Raw genomic sequence first — 23435 nt, 5'->3', positions numbered from 1 at the left:
ACCACAGGCCAGTATTTTAATACCAGTCTCTTACTCTTGTCACGTTGATGATCTAGTTACACGCTAACCATAATCGTAGTTGATGTTTATCTGTTGACAACAGTGTTTTAGAAATCTCACCTTCACTAACCTGACTTGAGCCTGCGTGAGAAATAAATCAGCAGACAGTATAGCCAAAAACTACTTTAAAGTATAACTGAAATGATGGATAAATAGATGAGAGTCTATCCATAAAACATTCAGGACTGGAGCCCAGGGTTAACAAAGCCTTTGCTGTCTGCCTAAAATAATAAATAAGAACATGATCCCCCGTGAGTGGTGTTTTTTTGTCTTCCTTTCAGCTGAAAACTGGCGAGACCAAAGTTTACTGTGCAACAGAGGAGACGGGCAAACGAGACGTTCTGTTAATATTTCATCAGGTTATCAAAATCTGTTTGAGGTGAAGTCTGCTGGATGATACTGTGAGCTGTGCAGATAACTCTGTGAATGCATGAACACCTGCTGAAAGACTAACATGAGCAGAGCGGAGTGTCTTTGACTTAGTTTTTCCGTATTGTCCTGATTTCAAGCAGGTTCTTTAGTTTGAAGTTAGTGTCTCCACTTGACCCGCGTTTCTTAGTTTCCTTCGTACAGTAGCCGACTGTGAGTCGTTACACCATTGTTCAGTGTGTCGTCGTGACTCATTCATTCACAATCAGCACGGATCATGTGGCTCTGCAGCTTAGTGTACAACCTGTTCTCACTTCATGATGATCGTTGCTACTGTTTTTGGCATTTCTGCCTGTTCTTCTTTGTGGTCGTAATGGCTGCATTGTCCTCCGTGGGCTCATGCAGAGTTCTGTAATCAAAAGTTTGCTCAAAAAAAGAAAGTGAGATTTTTGAACTGTGATTTTTTTTTTAAGGCCGTGATGACGACGTGTTTAACAGTTCTGAAATCTGGCTCCTGTTTTTTTTTTTTTTTTTATGGCTTCACCTCTATGGTACAAATAGACCTTGGAAGTGTAGCTGCTGCATGCCAATGAGCCTGTTCAGGCACATTCACTGATTTAACGATGTCATTTGTGTTTTAGGGCAAAACTCTTTAAAAAATGTTCACCCAGCCAGGATTCCTATGTAATAAATCTGATGTGGGTGCATCCCTATGTCACTAGTTAAACCCTCCTCCTCCTCATATTGTCTGTTTGTGAGTTTCATAGTTAAACGTTTGGATTGATGGAGTCGCCTATACGATGCATTATGCTGTTGTGTATAAATGATGCAGATGATTGTAGTAATCATGGTATGGAACAAGTCCAACCCTTTCCTGACCAGTGGAAACTTTGTATGAACTATTTTGGGCAGAGGTCTCAAACCCGAGGCCCACCTCACGTTAACCTGTGTGAAGTTATCGTTCTGCAAGTTATTTACAGTGTAATATATGTATATTTTTTTTTACGTTTAAGTTCATATACGTTTTTTAAAGTATTTTATTGTTCTATATATTTGTATTATCCCTGTAATGTGGGATTTTTATAGTGTAATGTATATTTCTTTACGAAGTTTATATAATTCTTTTTAGGTTATTTACAGTATTTTATTGTCTACATATGTATTTTCACATACTTTATTTATTTTCAAAATGACAAGGTTTTTCCATGTTATTTCATTCATTTGGAATAAAAAACCTTTTGACTTCATACATTTTTCGTTTATAACATCATAGTGATGGACACTGGTCGGAAGGGCCCCCTGGGAATGATTGCTTAGGGCCCCAGCAGACTCTAGAATCGCCTCTGTCCATATGTTATTATGTCATTTTTTATATAAATATGTTCATTTTACACTTTTACTTTGGAATTCTGTGAGATATAATCATGAATGTCTATTGCGTTATCTTGATGGAATATTGTGATGTTATTTTTAGCTAATTTCTACGGTGGCCCAGAGGTGTCAGGCCAAATACAATGTTGTGGCGTTTATATATAGCCTGACACCTCTGGGCCACCGTACATTTCCCCACATAATTAACCTTTTTTCTGCTATGACCAGACTCACTGGCCCCCAGGTCGTTTGAGTTTGAGAGCCCTGCTCTAGGAAATGTGTGTGTATATATGTATATATATATATATATGTATATCACATTTTAAATTTAAATTTACTGTATTTTTTCTTATGTCCAGGCCACAGGGAGCTCACATAATGTCTAAACCTGTGGGGGAGCAGCTCTCCAGTACCACCGTCAGCGAGGCCTCGACTGCCATGACCTCCTCCACTGTGGACACCACCTCTGCCTCTAAGGTGAGCTTGTGTTTCTCATCCTGGGAAAAGATGCTTAGGACATTCTGTGGAACGTCTCCTGCCAGCTCCCTTATTCAGATCTCTTGATGATGTCTAAATGAGTCCATGTGAGAACAGCAGCTCATGTGCAGGTGTTCTGCCTCCTTGTTTGACCCAGGCTGCATACCATACCTGGATGATCCAGATTTTTTTTGTCCTGCTGTTGGAAACACATCTGACCCAGATACTCTCTGCTGCATTTATTATATGTGAATGGCTCACACTTTTTCTTATCCTGGTGTATTTTTACGCTTTTCACAGCGTGGGTCTAAATTTAAATGAAATAACATTCTAATGCATTACTGTTGTATCGGAAAGCTCTTTTTGCAGCTGCACCGTTTCATCATTGCCATATCATCAGAGTTGAGAATTAATGAAAAAGTATTCTTTTTAGTTTTTAAGTCTTCTTCCCCCCCCCCTCCAGGGTTTTCTTTAGACATTTTTTTCGATTTTTGCTCTGGCAATTTATGATTTCAGTCGACGTTTTTCATTGTCATTGAGGAGGGAGACATATTAATTTACTTTTACTGAGAGGACAAAGGCAGGGCAAGAATATAAGATTATCAGTGCATCAGTTGAAACAGTGAATGAAGAAAAAGGGAAAATATGTTTGGATTTGATAGTTGAAGATGAATCTACGTCAATCACATTTCACTGTAGTGTCTGCAGCACAAGAATAATCTACAGATGCTCTACATGACCTTACTAATGACACCAACAGATGTATCGGCTTAGCCCACCATTAATTAATTATTATCTTCTTGTTTTCATATTTAGATGAGAGCTACCATGTATGAGTTAGGTAATAGAACAAATCACCACCACCAACTGAACCGACCTGGTTATCTGCTGTTTTCTGCTGACTCATGCCTGCAGTGGATGGTGGATGATGACTATGATGAATGGCGGTTCATAGGTCTCCTGTGGTTGACCGAGATTCATTACAGGCTCGCGGAAATGAGGACGTAAAGCTTAAGTGGGGAAAGTGGTGTTGAGCTCAGTGTGTTTGTAGACTGATTAAAGCAGGAGTCGGGCAGATTCCCGTCAGACCAGGAAGTGGCATAATAAGGTAGTTTATCCCATTAAAGGCTACAGTGTTTTTCATTAGTGTCTTTATCCCATTGTGTTTGTCTCTTTGCACAGTCAATGCAGCATTTAAGGTCATTCCTGGACTTAAATATGATTTATTTTTTGGGAAATTCTTTCCAAAATAAAGTTACAAGCCAGTTTTGGGTTAAGGTTTTAGTTTAAGTTAGTAGTAGTTTATTTTATTTGGGATTTTTTTTTGGAGATCTTTGCTACATACAGTGTAGAATTTCACATTTGCTTTACACCACTGCTCATAACTACTCTCAGTTAATTACAGCTGCAATAAGACAAGATATTATGCTTTTCCCCCTCCACCAAAATCATGAAAATACATGATTTTGGTGGGGGGGAAAAGCATAATATCTTGTCTTTTAAAATTTAGGCTCCTGATTGATTATGTCATTTGAGATCCAAAAATATATGTCCTACTGTTAGGGACTGAAATGGCTCACTCCCTGTCCTTGTTTATCCCCGTCCTTTCCTTGGTTCATTCCTCCTTCCGGACTCTACTCATACACACACACACACACACACACACACACACACACACACACACACACACACATGCATGCGCATAGCTCCACAGTGGTGTGAAATCTCATCCCGCCCTATCAACAGGTGCGGCAGGACTAAGATTGAACACGTGTCATCGGCTGCAGTACAGAGATGACAGAGCATCCATCACAAACGGCCCAGTCAACGATTCCACGCCACATGTTTTCCTGGCGTGCAGCCCTCCCAGGTGCTGTGGCTCATCACCCCTGCTATTAAAGAGCAAGGAAATAGTGCAGAAGCCTCATTCTGACAAACCAAATTCTTATATATATATATATATATATAAATATAAAAAATAAGAATCCAATCTCAGGACAGGAAAGATGAGTAATGTGTGCCCCCCTTGCTTGCTGCCAACAAGGAATGAATCCAAATTTTGAGTAAGTCGCATTAATTCTCCCTCTGACACGACATCAGAGGCACAAAAAACTGAAAACAGCCTATCGTGAGTTATGTGTCACTTTGAGCACTTTTGTTCTCTTTATTCACCTTGTTATTTCCCTACTTTAATATTGGAAACTTTATTGGGTGCTACTTTGAACATTTCAACAACTTTTAATAACAAGTGCAGGGTTTATTTGTTAAGTGATGAGTGAAAAGGTTGTTTTTCTAATTTGACCCTCGTATGACCATCATGATAATCAGGCCGCCAGGATTTATTTAGATTTTATGGCTCTGGAACTGTCAGAACTGTGAGTTCTTCTGCCTCTTATCGCCCGTTTTTTTTCAAGATAACTTTCCCTTTCGATATCTGGCAGTTATTCCGCTGAAGTCCTGAGGGCTACCGTAATGACAAGTATATGGGGGCAAAGCTCTACTTCTCTGCTTTTCGGTATCCGTCCATCCGTCCGTCTTCTACCGCTTTATCCTCCACATGCGGGTCATAGGGGGTGCTGTACCAATCTCAGCTGACATAGGGTGAAAGGGCGAGGTCACAACCTGGACTGATCGCCTGTCCATAGTTTTTTTAATATTCTAGATATCGCAAACGGTCTAGGAGTTACGAAAATTAGAAGTACGCATGGTGCACGGTAACAGAAGAGTCAAAGTTACAAATTAACAACAGCCATCAAGGCGTTTATTTTCTTATTCATTGACCAACACTCTAACACTAATTAATCATAGATCCCTCAGCTTTTGCTGCTATTCTGGTTTTTATTTTTCAGTTTGGTGAGCTTGCAAGCTTCAGATTCACGACATTAAACACAGTGACACGAATGACAAGCAGGATATTAATGCTGAGCAGCTCACTTAAAGAAAAAAAAAAAAAAAAAAAAAAATCCCATGCTTTAGAAGATTTCATTTCTCATCACTTTATTTTCTGGCCCCAACCTTGAAAGTTTTGAACAAGGCTGTTTTAAGCCATGCCAGCAGCGTCGCTTCAGGAGCCTTTGGTCTAGACTGGAATATCTCAGTGGATATTGAGTGGATTGCCATTAAATTTGGCAGATATGTCCTAGGGACTTCACTTGCACTTCCAGTGAAACGCAAGATGTCATGTCACAATATGTTGCTCTCCTTCTTTGCATAGAACGAAACAGCATTATTAAAAAACCCTGAATTACATTAATCTAAATCTAAATCATATCAAATATATTAATGATTATTATGGGCGCGGCATTTCAGCACTGAAAGAAACTTGACTGAGCGCCTATGCTCATCCACGATGACATGATCTTAGCTAGAGCCACTTGAACAGATTGGGATTAGAATCTAGGAACAGTAAGTATAAATAGATTTATTAAAGGAGAGGAAAGCACGACTTCTGTTTAATTAGCGCATCCAAATCCTGTCTGCCTTGGGACTTGAATTGTCAACCCGCGGGTCTCAGACGGCACTCTCCAGACTTTTAGGTTGTCTGATCATGTGCTATTTATTTGACAAATGGCTGCTCTGCACCCTGAGTGTTTCACATACACGATGGAGCACTAAAGGGACAACAGAATTACCCTTGGTCTAAAAATAGACCACGGCAACACACACATACACACACATACATTTACAGTGAAAGCAACACGATATGGGTTTTTTCATTTCATGACTAAGTGCACAGTCTATAACTATGTTTGCTGTCTTACAGAACAGACATGCAGCATCCAGTGTATTTCTCTAATATGCACAGATGTTACACATTTATATACTTGACACAGTTAAAGCTTAAATTGGCTGGAACAGCATTAAATAGGTCCCCAAACATTTCTAATAGACCTCAGCTGGAAAGTGTAGATTAAGCTGCTCAGGGGCAGAGTCACCTATTTGTGTCGTGACTTCGCTGACACTTCCCCGTCCCCGTCTGTTCTCTGACAGTTTATTGAATGACCTGTCAGATCATTTGTGCTTAAATGTTCATAGATAACAAAAATAGCTTCCTTTTGTAATTATAGGACATGAGGTAGGAATCTGGTTGTTATTAGCAGTAGATATTGTCTTAAAGGGAAATCAAATATTGCATCTCTAGGTCCATTTATCATTGCATGATTGGAATCAGCTCAGGTTAGAGCTTTGAGATTTAATGTCATACTCTATGAACACATTTATCATTCTAATGCTCTGTTGTTTATTTACTTGAGCAGCAAATCACACTCTTTATTACAGTATATTGACATTTTTGTATTCATCATGGTGCTTGGCGTTAATCACACATGCACAACAAGACTAACTAACAACAAATGTGCACGTATATCCGCAAGAGTCGGGTGCAGAATGCAGATGTCTTCCCACACGAGAGAGCTTTTACTTTGAAACAGGAACAGGACGTGTTGTGTTTGACCTATGTGGTCGATATACACAGTTATTTTTCACTGTTTTAATGTGAGACATGCAGTACCGGAACGTTCTGTCTGATGTTTTTCTGCTTTTTCTGTGTCCAGACAAATCAATTGTTATCTTATATTTTTGATTAATTTAGTCCAAAATGGATTAGATGTCTTGTCATTTACAACATTACACAATCGCTGTGGATTTCTTTTAATCCTATGAAAACCTCTAAACGTTATCTCATTGTCTGTCTCAGCAGGGCTCCAGGTCCAGTGGCAAGGTGCACAGTTTTGGGAAGAGAGAGCAGGCCATTAAGAGGAACCCCAATGTCCCTGTGGTGGTGCGAGGATGGCTGTACAAACAGGTAAGGACAAACGAACTCACAATCTTAACTACAAAAGCACTCGGAGAGAGCAGACCCCCGCCAAGGCATCACGCCCAAAATGTAATCACTTGTTCCTGGTCTCATTGCGGACATTTCCTGAAAATGTCATCCAAATCCGTCTGTGACTTTTAGAGTTATGTTGCTGACAGACAGACAAACAAACAAACAAACAAACTCCTGGCGGAGGTCAATAATGTATATCCCTGATTGTGGCTTTTTAATCAGTTTACATTGATGTGAAACAGAGAAAGTGTTTTGTTTGTTCTTATAATTTTTGATCTCATAATTATGGAGTTGATTGATTGTTTGATGTGTGCTCTGTTGAACACTTACACAGACATGCAGTCTCATTTAGAATATTGTCTGTCCATTAGCTGGTGTAATCAGTTATGTATTCAATAGTATAGCAACATAGCTGAAATGAGGCATTAATGATTGTAATAATTGTGTTTTTTTTTGTGTACCTTCCTCTAGACATAAATGACAGAGTTGTGCCTATTAGTGCAGGCTGAGTTTGAGCTTTCTGTATAACATTATCCCTGTTGGCCTAGTTTCAGTGTTTTCCTCTGCTGTGGCAGCACAAAGCACCTGCTGTTGATCACAGACTGAGAGTTTTACTGGAGACGCTCGTGTTAATTTGAATTTATACTGTAGTTGGCATTGTTACGCTAATAAGTGAAAGCTGAACAAAAAGTGTGTGAGTTTTTAATTTAATGACCAGAATCCGAAAAACATGATGACACAAACAGATATGTACTGTACACACAATTACAGGCACACAGTTATGTAACACACAATCGTGCTATGTAGTTATATTTGGGAAAGCATGTGTGCTGATGGGGCATAAATGTACACACACACACACACAAATACAATTTCAGGCACATAACAGGATAGCATCTACAATTCACTGGCTGTTCTCTGCCAGGCAGAAGTAGTCGAGCGGAATCATCACGTACACACACGCCTGTAACCAATCCTGCTTTAGACTGAGCCTTAAACCCACCTACCTCATTAGCATACGACACAAAAACACAGGAATAAATACATGCGGAAATAAATAAATGAATGAAAAACACATGCAATTATTTATTTATTTATTAATTTATTTATGGATTTGTCATGTTCTGTCCTCCATACATTCACAGGTACATAAAGTATACATAAACCTATTTGTGTACACAATTGATTCTGATGGGATTACATGGGTTTTGAGGTGATTTCCTCCTCTCTGCATCATTATGACCAAGAGGATGTACAAGTTCTGTCTTCCGTGTCCTCCTTCTCGGTCAGTAAAGCAGCAGTGACACGCCCAGCAAGCCACAGAATAAGGACAAATGATGACTCCCACCATTGTTCGCTCATCTGTTCATTCACTCTGTCCCTGTTTTCCTTTAATATACCTCTTTCCTCTACTGTGGCTGCTGTTCTTCACTCCATCCCTCTCTCTGTCCCTTTTATTCATGACACCTTCACTTCATCTTTCTCATTAAGCTTGTTATCTTTCTAATTTGTGCTTCTTACATTCATCTCATTATCCATTCATTCATTAATGTGACTCTTTACCTCCCTCTTTCTCTCTGCAGGACAGCTCTGGGATGCGTCTGTGGAAGAGGAAGTGGTTCGTCCTGGCAGATTTTTGCCTGTTCTACTACAAAGGTGAGCTCTTTTTTTTCATAATATCGAGTTGGATTATGATTGTGGGGAAAAAATGGATTCATGTCCCAGTTACTACCTCCTCCACTCCCTCATTGTTTGTGTGTTTCATCTCCCCCAAAAGAATACACTCAGGAAAGTACAAAATAATGGACACTAAATTGGAGTCTTGAGTTTTTCAGGTACTAAAAGAGTTGAGAGCAGTACATGGTTTTGCTTATTGCTCATGTGTTTGAGTGAAATATACCAACACTGGTCCAACTAACTCAGAGTTTGACTAACTCCCTGTCTGTAACTGCTGTTTGTGGTCGCCGTAGTGTGCCAGGCGCGCAACAAAAATGACGTCATATCCTCTGTGTCGGGCCGGGCGCGTCAGCTCCAAAAGGTGTCACGGTTAAATTGTGAATAACTGCCAGATATTGAAAATTATTCTGCATATATGGGCAAAAACACATTTTAGTTAGGGGACATTTTCTGGCCCTTTAATGGTTAAAAATAGTCCAGACAATTTTGAGGCTTAGGTGGTATTCACTTAAATGTGAAGAAATTGTTAGTCATTTTAATTATAGTCTAATTTTAAGTATGGTCTGCTAACTACACTCTTAGAAATAATAGTTCCAAAAGGGTCCTTCTGCAAGGGCTGAGGTTCTACCTGGAACCATTTGCTTGGTACTAACCCTTAGTGTTACCAGGGTTCTTGGTAACACTAAGGGTTCTAGTAAGAACCATGTTGATCCAGAGAACCCTTTAAAATCTCTTTCCTGAATAAAGGGTTTTAAAAGGGTTCTTGGTGGAACCTTTATAAAAAGGTTCTACCTGGAGCCAAAAAGGGTTCTCCTATGAGGACAAGCCGAAGAACCTTATGTGGTTCTACTTAGCATTTTTATTTCTAAGAGTGCACTAGTGTCGGACTTAAAAAGGTGTTGTTGCTGCTCCAATACGCTCGATCTCATTGGTCCTCGCTGGAGAAAAGGCGTGGTTTCCCTTTGCAGTGGTCTTGTGGGTGTTTTGGTTGTCATGGTCACACACAGCATGTTGTCATGGCGAGATTGGAAGAGTTGAACCATCACTTACTCTGAGCATGCTCAGGTCAGCTGCGACGTCGAGTCAACAGTGGCACGAGTCGTCTCTGCAGCTTCTTGCTGACGCCCCTCACAACGTGTACAGTAATTATGCTGTCAATCAAGCCTTAAGGAGGACAAGGCAATTATGTCTACATGACTGAGAGGTTGAAACCTCATATCACAATCCTTAACAAAATATAATATAATGGACACCTCAAAAAAGAAAAGTTTATATATTACTTTGAATGATGCTGGATTTGATGCACACACTCAAAGCCCTATTTCATCTTTATATTGTTAGCTGAGCCTTTTGCGACACAGTCCTTCACGTCCTTGCCTCAACAGGAGGATGAAATCAATCCTCAATCTTCTTTCTATTCCTTTTATCCATCTTGGTCGCTCAATTCAAACATTTCTGCCGTCCACAATAAGAGACTTGACCTATTTTTACACCTAGATATTCTTTTGCTACTATTATACCTTTATTTTTTGTTTGTCCTTGTGTTCTGTTTTTTTCCATGTCCTTTAGAAGTTGTAGCAACCGAAAAAAAAATAAAAAAATAAAACATTGTATATGTCTCTGTATTTTAGATCAAATGAGTGAATTTGAAAAATAAGAGCATAAGACTTGCACTGCTGGTTATATAAATCAATCATTTGAAAATGTGGACTAGTTCTAAAATCTTGGGTGTGACCTTGGTATATTCCTCTTTTATTCTCTGACTAATTCCACCATTCTTGTGCTCTACTCTTTCTTTTTCCACTTGTCACAGTCTGGTCTGCATAGTATCTGTGTTTGTGTATGTGTGTCAAAGCTGATAGAAGGACTTTGCGGTCTCACCCACCATTTAGGGAATGTCTCCTTCAAATGTCCTTGGATTATTTTTAACCAATTACCCCCTTTTATCCACAGAGCCGCCCTTATCACCTCTCAGCTCCACACGTGCACAGGTGCTCGATCTGCACACATACTTTCATACCAGTACGACATGATTTTACGCGGCTGTAATCATCTCGCGCGTGCACACACGTGCACACAAACACGTTGCCGAGTGTTGGCACAACATTCAGACGAAAGCAAACACTTGTGAGATGTTTTATTTATAGACGTGTGAGCTAATAAAGATAAGAACGGCAGGAATGTGTGTGTTTGTTCCTCTGTGTTTGCGTCGCAGACCTTGAGAACAGGAAGTTATTTTGGAATGTGGACGTCTTTGTGCCGAGGTTCATGTTTTAGGGTTAGAGGTAAAAGTTGGCAACATGAAATCTGAACAAATATAAAGAAACAACTGTGTTTTTCAGTGCCGGAATGGCGGGCTGGTTGCCAGCTGCATCGGCCCAGCTTCAGCTCTGTGACACTGGGATACCAGAGTGGTCATTTACTCTTTGGCACAACACCGTAGTTTGAATGACGGCAGATGAGAGTGTGTGAGTGTGAGGATCCTGACGGCAGCCAGTGATGAAATTAGTGGCCGATGAGTGATATTTATTCCCTCGCTTCCTCCTTTTCCTCCGTATCTCTTCAGTTTCCCGTCTCACCTTCCTCACCCTGATAATCAACATGCTTCCCTCCCCTCTTTTCCCCCCCACTTTCCAACCACTCACTCTCTTTTTCTCTCTCTCTCTCTCTCTACAGACAGCAGAGAGGAGTCAGTCCTGGGCAGTATTCCTCTGCCCAGCTATGTCATTTCAAGTGTAGGAGCTGAGGACCACATCAACCGCAAGTATGCCTTTAAGGTACGTATCGCTGAGCTCTCCTTGTATGATCTGGTTTCAAAATAATTCCAAAAAAAAGACACAAAATGCCCACATTTTATGAGTTGTGTTTTTCACACAAGCTAGAATGTATATTCTGTTGTTTTATGTCTCGATTGTTTGATTTTACCTCACACTATGAACTTTTCTGTGAAAGCTAATAACGTGACTATTGATTGGCTTTTGGAAGCAGGATTTCCAGGCGATGCTGTTGACACACTTTTCTAAATAATTCACTGACTCTAATTTAGGTTTTCTTCCCACTGCAGGTACATATATAAGCGACGCATTAATACCTCTCTTGCTATTTGAAGTTTCCACCATTCGTATCATTGATGACAGATTACCAGCTTCATCACAACTAATTACACATTCCTTTACAACTCAAATGGAATCACTCTTGTTGTATGATGAAAATCAGGATCGGTGGCACTGTTCATCTCTGTATGTGGACTCAAAAAAAAAAGTTTCTGCGAGGTTTTTATAAGCGGTGCAATGATGTATTATTTTCAAATTAATATCATTTTGAATGACAGTTAAAACACATATCTCCTTAAAAATCTACCATCATCTACCCAGTCAGTTTAGTGCAGCACTCAGCACCTGTTGTTGTGATGTCTATTACTACAGAGTGTCTGTCAGTGTCCTCTGGAATGGAATGAAGCATCTCCATTCCCTGAGGCACAAGTCTCTTTCAGACTGAAATATGTGATGTTACACAGACACATTTCTGCACGGCATTCTCTGCCCATCGCTCATCGATGTATTCACGCAGATGTAATATTATTTTACTGCCAGAAAGTCAAGAACATTGATTTACTTTTTAATATGTTTTTGACAATATTAAAGTAACCACAAAAGCCACATTTTATGATTCATTTTTGACCTTTAAAGGTGTTTGGATAAAAAAAAAAAATGTTTATTATTATTAATTATTTACATAAATTTGTCTTTACAGTCACTTTGGACAGGCTAACTAGAGGATATTCAATATCTTCCAGTGGTGCATAAAACAGCAGCTGGACTGAGTCCTAATCCCATTGATCCTCTTCGCATCTGCCAGCTCACATACGAGCTGGATAATGAATTTAATTTCTCTCTTGGTTGATTCACGTCAAAAAATGATCCAGCTGCCTCATCATAAACCTAATACTGTAGAGGGAGGATGAACCTTAACTCAACAATTCATCAAGTCAAACGAGTTTTATAACAAGTTATACTAATGTTTAATGCGATTAAAGAGTTGAAGGAAACTGTTTTTACCTCAAGCTTGTTATGAACTCGCACGTACTTATCGTCTGAATCGTCATCTGATGTTCCTTTGTGCTCCACACAACTAACAGCTTTGCTCAGATGATTATTCGTAATCATTTGAAGGAGGCATGTGAAATAATGACTTCATTCCTTTTTTGGGAAATGTTCATCTAAGCCTGCAAGTGAGACCCAAAGAATTATTAAAGGTCTATTATATCCTATTTCTCCAAGTTAACCTAGTTCCCTGGTGTCCTAATGAACATGTCTGTGACATGCTTTGGTCAAAATACCATATGGATGAAGCACCACAGCAGTTCAATCACCCTGCCAAAACAGCCCTGTTCAGAATGCTCTGTTTAGTAGTATCTCTTAAAAAAAAAAAAAAAGTAAAACGAAACTCATCAGCCACAGAGGCTACTGGGAGCTAACAGCAGTTAGCATTTGGAAAAGTGATAATTTGCAGGCTCTAGCAGGCACATTGCCGTCATATATAACATGTATCCACTGGACAGATAAATCCTCTGAGGCTGGAAGTTTGTGTAGAACTCTGTGCTGCACTGTGGAGCCAAGAATAGAACTTTTCGCGGACTTCCGGTTTTCGGATGCCGTTGCCCTCGACTGCACTCTCGCGTGTTTTAAGGACAAAACGGAGCTCCGTGAGACAACAATTCCAGGAAGTCTTGTGACGTCCCAATGAGTGCGGAAGTCAACATCGCGTGTTTAATCTTTACTTAGACTGAGGAGGACCACAAAAACATGAGTGAGTCATCTTTTTTCACACTTTGGCGACTGGTCCGGCCTAAGTCCCAAATATAAGGATTTAAATGATAAAAAAGTTGATTTTGCATAATATGGGACCTTTAATTGTTCAAGATTGATTTAAAATACTGCTCAGCAGGACAACAGTTAGCCCCCTATATGAGCTGATGGTGGGCACAAGTGTATGAATGCTACACCTGCTCATGACGAAATCATAGCTGCGTGCTGTGACACCCTCCCACCCTGTCAGGCCCGTAGTCCCCCTATTCACTGAATCCTCTCCCCCTCTCTTGTTCTCATTGGTCGGCTGCCTGACTGGGACTTCCCTCCCTCGCTGTGAGTGTGTCGCATCATCCAGTGACAGTCCTCTATAAATAGGTACTCTACACTTTCACGTGCATTCATTTTAACCACATGTGAACCTTTATATATATATATATTCTTATCCTTATGAAGTCGGTGTGGCTTTTTGGGTCCAAACGTGACAACATATACTTGTTTTTTTTTCTGTTTGGTTTTTGATGCATGACTTGAGCATTCTGGCTGATGTGGTTGTTTTTTTTTGTTTCTTTTGTTTACCCCTCAAAAACTCCTTGTTATCATCGTATTAATCCTTGTATTTGGCTTTGACTGGTTTGGGGGTAATTGTTTCATTTACTGTACGTGCAGCTCTTGTTGTCTTCTTCCATCTGTCACGACGACTGTATCTGCATGCCGTTCTCTGGTGGTGTGAAGATAAACTTTGTTATTTGGAAGTCAATTCACCTCACGCTACTGTCGCAGACACGAAGAGCAGGGAAATAATGTGGAAAGGCTGCAGGAGATCTTTCCGTGAGTGTAGCCGATGAAACCCCACAGTCACTCAGATGCTGATTTTCTTTTCAAAAACAGCTGCTGCTTTTGGGAACCTTGAAATACAAGGTTTTAAAATTTAAATTCCGGTTGGATATTTCTCTTTTAAACAGCAGGAAACACACCCACGAGCTTTCGGGGACACATTTTGGTGTTTTTTTTTTAGTGTGAGTTTTTGTTTTACGGGAGGAGAATGCACCTTATCAGGAGCTTTGTGGTCCTCTGGCTGGTGGGGCTTATCTTATGAGCACAATGACCCTTTAAATAGTGCCTTGACAAAGAGCCTGTGTGTGCTTGTCGGGGGCTGTCCACACCATTGTATGCCTTTCTGGGTGCGAGCGTGTTTTTTTAGTTTGTCAAAAAAAAAAGCTGAAGGGGAAATGAACACAGAAAGGGGAGGAAGTGATAAGAAAAATACAATTAAGGGGAAATAGAGACAGGAAGTTGTAAGACAAAGATTGGGGATGGAGAAGAAGGAGTAAAGTGTTGAGGCCCATATGTGATGAACTGTGATCAGAGGCAAATAATCAAATAATCCACAAAATAAACAAAGCAAATAATCAAAGACTGCCACTCACACCCAGACATTCCCACTCATTTAAAAAAAAACAAAAAAAAACAAAGCCAAACTGTTCATGATTCAGAGTGTGTATCAGTCACACACTCAGCGTTGAACGATCCACTCAGCATTCCTGCTAAAGAGATGTTATTTTAGACCACCAGTGGTGTGTGTTGCATTTTGTCACCATTGTGTGCACGGCATTGTGTTTCCATGCAACTGTAATCAGGTAAATTTACATTTTGGGTGATGGAAGTGGAATAGGTGTGTATTCATGGCATTGTTTGCAAAAATTAAGTTCCGGTCCCCGGCACAAGTCATCATGGATTTTGAATTACAGCTTTAGGGTTTAGTACAAGATTATGTGACTCAGGTTCTGAATTTATTCCAGCTTACTCGGCATATTACCATGCAAATGTGTGTCTCTTCGTGCTTGTTTGTGTGTGTGTGTGTGTGTGTGTGTGTGTGTGTGTGTGTGCGTGTGTGTGTGTGCGTGTGTAGGGTCAGAGAACATGCATTCCACTCTCTCTGCATGGGCCTAAACATCTGACTAGCACCGCAGTCTTTCTGTCTCTCATCAGGCAGCCTGTCCTGTTGAAGCTGTAAGAGACCATCTGTCTGTCAGAGTGTGCAGACAGGCGTGTTTTAACACCTGCTTCCTTCCTGACAATGCTGATGTTCCTTTCCTCAAAATTTTAAGGGAGGATTTTGGACAGGTCTACTAGTCATTTTTAAGAAGAACTAGTTACCTTTTTTCCGTCTTCCTCTCCTGTGGTGGACCTAAACACATGGGCTGACTGGGCCCTGTGCATGGATTATTATAATATCCTTACAAAATAACAATGCTTTACTCAGTGGTATGCAACCTGCCTTAAAAAAGCCCCTTAACAACCTCACTTTTTTGTTGCTGATGCTTTTATTTTGCCTCTGTTTGGCCTCCATGAATAGAAACAATGAAACATTATTTGTATGCTACACCTTTAATTTGAAAATGGGCTCTGTCAGTACTATCAGACCTGACTGCGGCAGTGTTTGTTAGCATACAGTGGCAACAGAGGGGCGGCAGGGGGGCAATTATCCCATCAAACTGCTGAACAATCGTTTTGTTGTTGCTTTTTAGAGTAGAATAATTATCTTCTGAAACATTTTGTGAACATTTTTGTGTTTGTAACTGTGATGCTTTACTAGCACAATGTTGCTGCTGCCTCCAACTGCACGCAGTGAACAAATTTGTGACATTTCTGGAATCTTATGTTTATTAGGTGACATTTTTTGTGTTATAGTGCAGCATTAGAGTAAACCATAGGGACAGAATGTATCTAGAAAATGCTCTCTCATCTCCTCCCATGTTTGTGTATAAAGCTTCCACTTTCCCCTGTACCCTCCCATTAATGAGACGGGAAAGTACAAGTTTGCATCGTCGTTGGTTTTACCCACTTCTGTTCTTTTTGTACATGCACATGTTAAGACATGAGAAATCTGCTTTCATAGGCATCTTTAAATCTGTCCTCCTCACTAATTGGTACAGAAGCGATCTCGGCTATCACACCCTGACAACAGTGAGTTAGATCACCTTACTAATGGCCTTTTTAACTGTGCTAACAAAGCCATATCCATCTTAAATTTAAAATATGCCTGTCACATGCTTGCCACTTAAATCACACTGTTCAATTACCCTGTCATGGTTTGGAAGCTAATCAGGCTTGCACTTCACTCTGCCTCTTTGGAGAACTAATGCCAGATTAGAAGAAAGCAAGTATAAAACAAAGTTTATTTGTCCCCTGCCATTTGCCTTTAAGTTTCTTTGTCCTTAGCGTGTTACTCAGCTGTAAAAAGCAGGAAGAAACAGGTTTGTGAGAAGACTTTGGGGTTGGGAATTCATGTTCTGGCATCCACATTTTCTATTTTCCATTGTATTGAAGTATCTATCCTCTCATTGGTCCAAAGTTGTGGCTGTGTTGGCTGTATCTGGCTGGCATTTTTGTTTTCTCTGTATTTCTATGGTGTGGTTCATGTCATTGGCTCTTTCTGTATTGGTCAACGCTTACGTGGTCCTTGATGTTTTTTCCTCGTTGGATGGCATGACACCTCTCTCCGTCTCTCTCTGACCAAAGCTGCAGCTTATTTAATGCACCGTCTCTCAGCTGGACGTACTGTATCTGCCTCTTCGACACCGCAACACTGACCCGGCCTCCTCTCTCTCTCTCTCCTCATAGGCTAGCCACACTGGTATGCGCTCTTACATTTACAAGCAGAGCTCTGTGATTGGCTCGCAGGCGGAGCACACTGGGATGCGGACGTATTACTTCAGCGCCGACACCCAGGAAGATATGAACACCTGGCTGAGGGCAATGAACCTGGCTACACTGATGCAGAACCGCACAGACGCATTCATCAGGTAGGACTGCACACATATTCATGACTCTGCACAGAAAAAACCCGGTTTTTTAACCCAGTACTTCTCAAAGAGTGGGACGGGGCCCCTGGGGGGACACGGTGCAATGGCGTGTGTGACCCCGGGGAACATGCCGTTTTTGCCATACTAGAATAAAGTGTAATTGCACATCCACATCCACAAATTGATGCACTTTAAATCTTTTCTGTTGCAGACTAAAAAAACAATGTAAATAAAGTTATGCAGAGGTGAACAATTTTATAGACAAATTATACTATTTATAGCCACAGAGGAGAGTGGGGCGCAAAGTTTTCTTCATCCTAAGGGGGGGCATAACAGAAAATAATTGAGAAGCACTGGTTTGACTAAAGATTTTTTTTTTTTGAAGTTCCACTCTATATTGCTCTGGTTACATTAAACTTAATTGATTTAGCTACTACCCAATGCATAAATATTTTAACCTGAGTTGTAAAATGTTTACTTGCTCATAGACTCTCTCAATATTTAGATATAGTTTATTTGCTCCTAACCTCATTTATTTATTTATTTATTTATTTATTGATTCATCCTCAATCATTTTCACTCTAAAGAAGAACTCTAGTCATCAGTAATTTTTTTTAAATTGTTTATTAAAAGACTTGTAGTCACAATCCATAAAAAGAGTTGCTAACCCTTTAGGGAACACATATTCACCATTAACTAGGTCCTTACTAACATATATAAATAACATACTAGCCCTTTATTAGTAATCAATAAGCACGTATTAACACCTCATTCTACATAACCTTATTCTACCTCTATTACGACATGAATTAAGATTAATTATAATAAAATGAATTATTTTCCTACAAAAGGTGTTAAATATGTGCTTAATATTTACTAATAAACGGCTAGTATGCTACTTATATGCATGTTAGTAAGCACCTAGTGTGTAAAAAAATGCAGTTGTTATAACAAATAAACATCCTTTCTGGAAAGTGTCTCCGTATGGCACTGTAGAAGAACACTAGCTCCTGAAAAACATCTGCTGTTTAGAGCTTTAACGAACCTCTGTCAGACCTGATGTTATAGCGTATGAGTGACACACATTTGTTTGTGCGCTTAAATGCTTTGAACGAGTCAATTCAGATGTTGTGAAATGCTGTTTGTGAAATGCTGCTTCCTTTATGTATCATTCATGTGTGGATGAAGAGCACAGATCAAATGTGTCATTGCATCATTCACTCACACATGGCGTGTTGCACTGCTTCTTTTGAGATTACACTGTGATATTTACCCCTTTACTTGTCATGTAGTCGTAATTTTATTATTTATCTACATATACACAGCACTATTCTTGAGCCACAACCACCACAATATTTGTTGGCATACTATAACTGTATGCAAATGATGGTGTAATACGCACAGATAAAGTTTAAGAAGTGCTAGTAATACACCAAATGAAAAGCTGCTTTTACAGCCAATTGAACACAGACTATTAGGGTCAGACCGTTTACCACAGTGCTAATATACATATATATTGACTGTCTTTAGATATCTCACTGGAAGTGTTCTGTCACTGGAGTTATTTTTCCAAGTTAAATTTGGTGTGCGCTTTATTGAATTTGAGAGACCCGGGTATTTCTTTAGCTCAAATGCTTCTTGTTAAATGGGATTTAACTTGTGCTTTTTGTATGTCTAGCTGTGGCTACCATTCTTTGCTTTTCATCTGGCCTGCTTTAAGATGCCGTGTGAGGTGTATTAATCCCTGTCCACAAAGTCGGCGAAGGGACTGGAAAATTCTCTCTCATCTGAGTCATCTCGTTAAAATTAATTCCCGACACATCCGAACAAAGACTAACACCCTGGAACAGAATCAGTGGTTATTGAATGAAAGCGGGTGAAATCTTTTTAATCATTGAGTTGTCAAGTGAAACTGCTGTCGTTAATTATTTCCTCTCAGGATTAAAAATCATAAGAGCAAGTTATTAAAAGTAGTGTGAACGGCTAGTATGCATCCAGGCCTTTTATGTAATCTCTCCTCTCCACAGACCATCTGACAATTTAGAGCAGTTGCATTTAATGCAGCAGCAGCAGCAGCAGCAGGCTGTCCCACAGACGAACCACGTGAACCACCACAAGACAATAACTTCAGACTCTGACATCACCAGACCAATTGTCCACGAGGTTCTTCTGGAGCCCATTCACCGCGACACAGACGAACTCTGCAGCTTCCACAAAGACTCTCCTGCAGCCACTATGTTGGAGCACGCCACTGCCCTGGAGATGGACACGCACACTTCCCTGCCCTCAAACCCCACTCCCTCTGCGCACTCGCAGTCGGACCACATGTCGGCCTCGGCGCCCGTGTCCAGAGTGCCGTCCCGAGCACCGTCACGAGCCGCCTCCACTCTGCCCTTCAGCGTTTGTACGAGAAATGGTCTCGTGGAAACGCCCAGCCCCAGTCTGGAGCCCAATGGGATCGCGACGGGAACGTACCAAAGGACAACGCCACCACCGCCGTCTACTGCTGACTCAAACAAGCTGGTGCACAGGAGAAGTACGTTGGAGCAAGTGGAGCAGTGGGTCAAAGTGCAGAAGGCAGAACACAAAGGGTAGGTAACTGTGTCCTGCACATTATTTTAACATATTGTTTAGATTTAAGTAAATTATTAATAATGCTTTATTTATATAGATCCATTTAATAATCAGACATACACTTTGAAGTAGCCATTACCACCACATCACAACAAAAGTATTATATTATTATTTTCAGTAGGAAATATTTCAAACTTTTGTTCTTTTGTGTTAAAGGCCCATTTCTAATTGTAGTCATCAATATTTGTTAAAGGGGACATATTATGCAAAATCAATTTTTTAAATAATTTTAATGCTTATATTTGGGACTCTGGGGGCCCTATGAGTAGACATAGTGTGTGAAAAAAGATCACTTGCTGAAACACGCGATGTTGACTTCCTGGTATTGTTGTCTCGCGGAGCTCCGCTTTGTCCCAAAAAAAGCGAGAGTGCAGGCGAGGGCAATGGTATCCGGAAAAACAGAAGTCTGCAAAGTATTCTATTCTTGGCTCCACAGTGCAGCACAGAGTTCTACACAAACCACCAGCCTCAGAGGATTTATCTGTCCAGTGGATACATTTTATATATGACGACAATGTGCCGGCTAGAGCCTTCAAATGCTAACTGCTGTTAGCTGCCTGCGTGTCAGTGATGCTGACGTAGTTTCCTGTGGTTGCAATTAAAGAGGCAGGCACTCAAAACCGAGTGTTCTGAACAGGGCTGTTTTGGCAGGGTGATTGAACTGCTGTGGTGCGTCATCCTTAAGGTATTTTGACCAACGCATGTCAAAGACATGTTCATTAGGACACCAGGGAACTAGATTAACTTGGAGAAATAGAGTATAATATGTCTACTTTTTGTAAAATGCTCTTCCTGTTCAACAGCCCCCCATCCAGAGACAACACCCTCCCACGCCGCACACCACCAACACAGCACAAGTTCACCTCCATAGACGCATACCAAACCCTTCCAAAGACTCCTCGGCAGAGCCCCCCGACCGCTCGAGTCGGTGAGTACAAGTATGCCCAGGACCGCATGAGCCACTTCCGCCTCGCACCAGATCAGAGTGTCTCGGGGTCCAACACCGTGTGGCAGCTTTACGAGTGGCAGCAGCGGCACCAGTTCCGTCACGGCAGCCCCACAGCGCCGCTCTACACCCCAGCTCCGGATTATCCCTTCGGCCCGCGGCCCCCGTCCACCGTGCCTCCCTTCTCCTCAGCCCCCAGGTCCGAGGGGCCTCCTCGCTGTGTGTCTGTACCACCGTCACCTGCAGACATCCCTCCCCCGGGGCCCCCACCAGGCTCCAGCCGGACCCTGTCGCCGACACGGAGGCCACACACGCCGGCTGGAAGGGTGACGGTCAGGCCCGCGGGTGACAGGACAGTGGTGGACGCCCCCTTCACTGTGTCCCCCCGAAGGACCAAATCTCAGCTGTTCAAGGTAAAATGAAGTCTCACAGCAAATCCTGAGATGTCATTTAATAAAATCGAACTCAAGTCATTACAGGGTAAATGCTGCAGATTTATGTCAGTAAACAACAGGAGTCTGGACACAGACATTCACACACTCTGCCTAAGTGCATGTTCATTTTGACTTTAGCAGACGAGTGCAGTGCTTTTAGCCGTGACCTGTGTATTTACGTACAATCTAAGCATTTGTCTCACTCTTCTAAGTAAAGTATTGAGCTCCTAATTGCTTTTGAATTCACCATTCATGCGTGGACTTTGTGACATAAAAGCTCTCTTGCCTGTTGTTTGTGCTCTTCCCAAGATTAGACTATTAACATTTTGTTTTTCAACGATATAGAAGTGCAAACATGAAATAGTAATGTCTTTTCATCCAGAACAATGTCAGTCATTGTGATATTGTGGGGGGCAGATGTTAAAACACTGCTTCACTGAGCACAGTAATTGTTTTGGTGCTTTGGGTTACAATGGCAGATAAAGTGTCAGGTCTGTATCATCAATCTGTCAAAGTGTTACCTACAGTATATTAGAAATGGACAATATATCCTATACTGTATATGTGTGTCTGTTCCCCATATTTATGCAAAATAGCAGCCCCGTTAGTACATTTCCATCTCATTCATTTAATTTTACCCCAAATAAAAACAATACACTGTTACAGTTGCAGCGTTCGCTGAAAGGAACTTATATTAGCCTGTTACATTTTGATAGCAGATCATTCACCGCTCTTATAGCTTGTGTGTGTGGAAAGACATAAATGTTGTGTCTGTGTGTTGTCAGACTGCTAATATCGAGAGACGATCACTGCCTCCCTCTGGCTACATGACACACACAGTCAGTGCACCGAGCCTTCATGGAAAAACGGTGAGTCTCACACACGATACATACACTCATTCAAGTATAAAGACTTTGCATTAAGTCTATAATTATTTACTTATTGATTTATATATGGAATATGTCTTTGTCCCTAACCTGATTTTGGAGCAACGCCACAGTGTGTGAAGTCACTCCGGATTAACTTTGTTTACATTATCAGCATATAAAGAGCTTCGGACGCGCTGGCAGCGCCATGGTGGCTGGTTTTAAGCTTTAAGGGTTCAATGCACACTTTAAATCTGCAGAGATCAAGCAAAAAAAATAACTACATAAATCTCAGAACCTGACAGACTGAATATAATATGTGATATTTATAGAAACAGCCACAGTGGACGTTTTTCCAGACCTGCAGCATTACATCCTAAACCTTTCTGAGAAACTTCCCCTCATGCTACTCCAGAGAACACTTATACATGATCATAAAAGCACGTAAAATAAACAAGTTATTTAGGTTAATTAGAGCATTGGAGGCTGTAAAAACGCTGAAGTTGGCCTACAGTGTCGCAGCTTCCTGGTCGGCAGTTGAGGGGAAACTTAGGATAAATGTAACTTGAGATCGTGTCAATAACTTTGTTAAATAAAATAAATATTTGATTAATGTCAGTGTCTTACAGTATAGCTTTACATACACACATTTTCACCTCAGTAAGAAGTGTAAAAATGCTGCGTAAGTTATGTTTCTTTTAAGTTTACTCCCTTAACAGCCGCCTGGGAAGCTACGTATCTGGATGGGAACTTCAGCGTTGTGATCTCTCTCCAAGCAGAATCCATTGTTTGTTGGTTCCCATCTCTCCATCTTCTACACTCTTAGAGTGTGTCTTATAGTCTGTCGTCCTCGGGATCTTTGGTTTTCCAGTAAGCTGCTCTTCAATTAGCCTGTTGCCAACTGTTCCATCGTCCTTGGGCACAACAACAACATCTTATCCACCATCTTGGCTTTCATGAAAACAGCCGGTGAAGAGATGAATTGCCCGACATATTGCCAGATATATATTTATATATTTATATGTTATATATTTCTATATTGAATGTTGTTAGTTTGTTCTGTCCTTCACTCTGTAAAGAACATTGGGCACCTTTAAAGATGCTGTACAGATGTTCCTTTATTCTCTGCTGTATGCAACATGTTTTTTGATATTGT

General features: G+C 40.7%; 1 protein-coding gene across 1 annotated transcript in view; it reads left to right on the top strand.

Annotated features, from left to right (window-relative positions):
* The window catches only part of LOC310930921 (pleckstrin homology domain-containing family A member 7-like), a gene marked incomplete at its 5' end in the record, with an annotated part of 115367 nt that overhangs the window by 74575 nt on the left and 17357 nt on the right, over positions 1-23435 (top strand). The window contains 8 exons of the mRNA XM_083893985.1: positions 2160-2277; positions 6977-7081; positions 8689-8761; positions 11459-11559; positions 17218-17399; positions 19427-19990; positions 20837-21392; positions 22199-22282. Coding sequence (XP_083750111.1) covers positions 2160-2277; positions 6977-7081; positions 8689-8761; positions 11459-11559; positions 17218-17399; positions 19427-19990; positions 20837-21392; positions 22199-22282 — 1783 coding nt within the window. The remainder of the gene's footprint in view (positions 1-2159; positions 2278-6976; positions 7082-8688; positions 8762-11458; positions 11560-17217; positions 17400-19426; positions 19991-20836; positions 21393-22198; positions 22283-23435) is intronic.

This window comes from Microchirus variegatus (assembly GCF_963457635.1).
Source record: "Microchirus variegatus genome assembly, chromosome: 8".
Classification (NCBI taxonomy): Eukaryota; Metazoa; Chordata; class Actinopteri; order Pleuronectiformes; family Soleidae; genus Microchirus; species Microchirus variegatus.
This window is presented reverse-complemented; position numbering and strand designations above follow the sequence as displayed.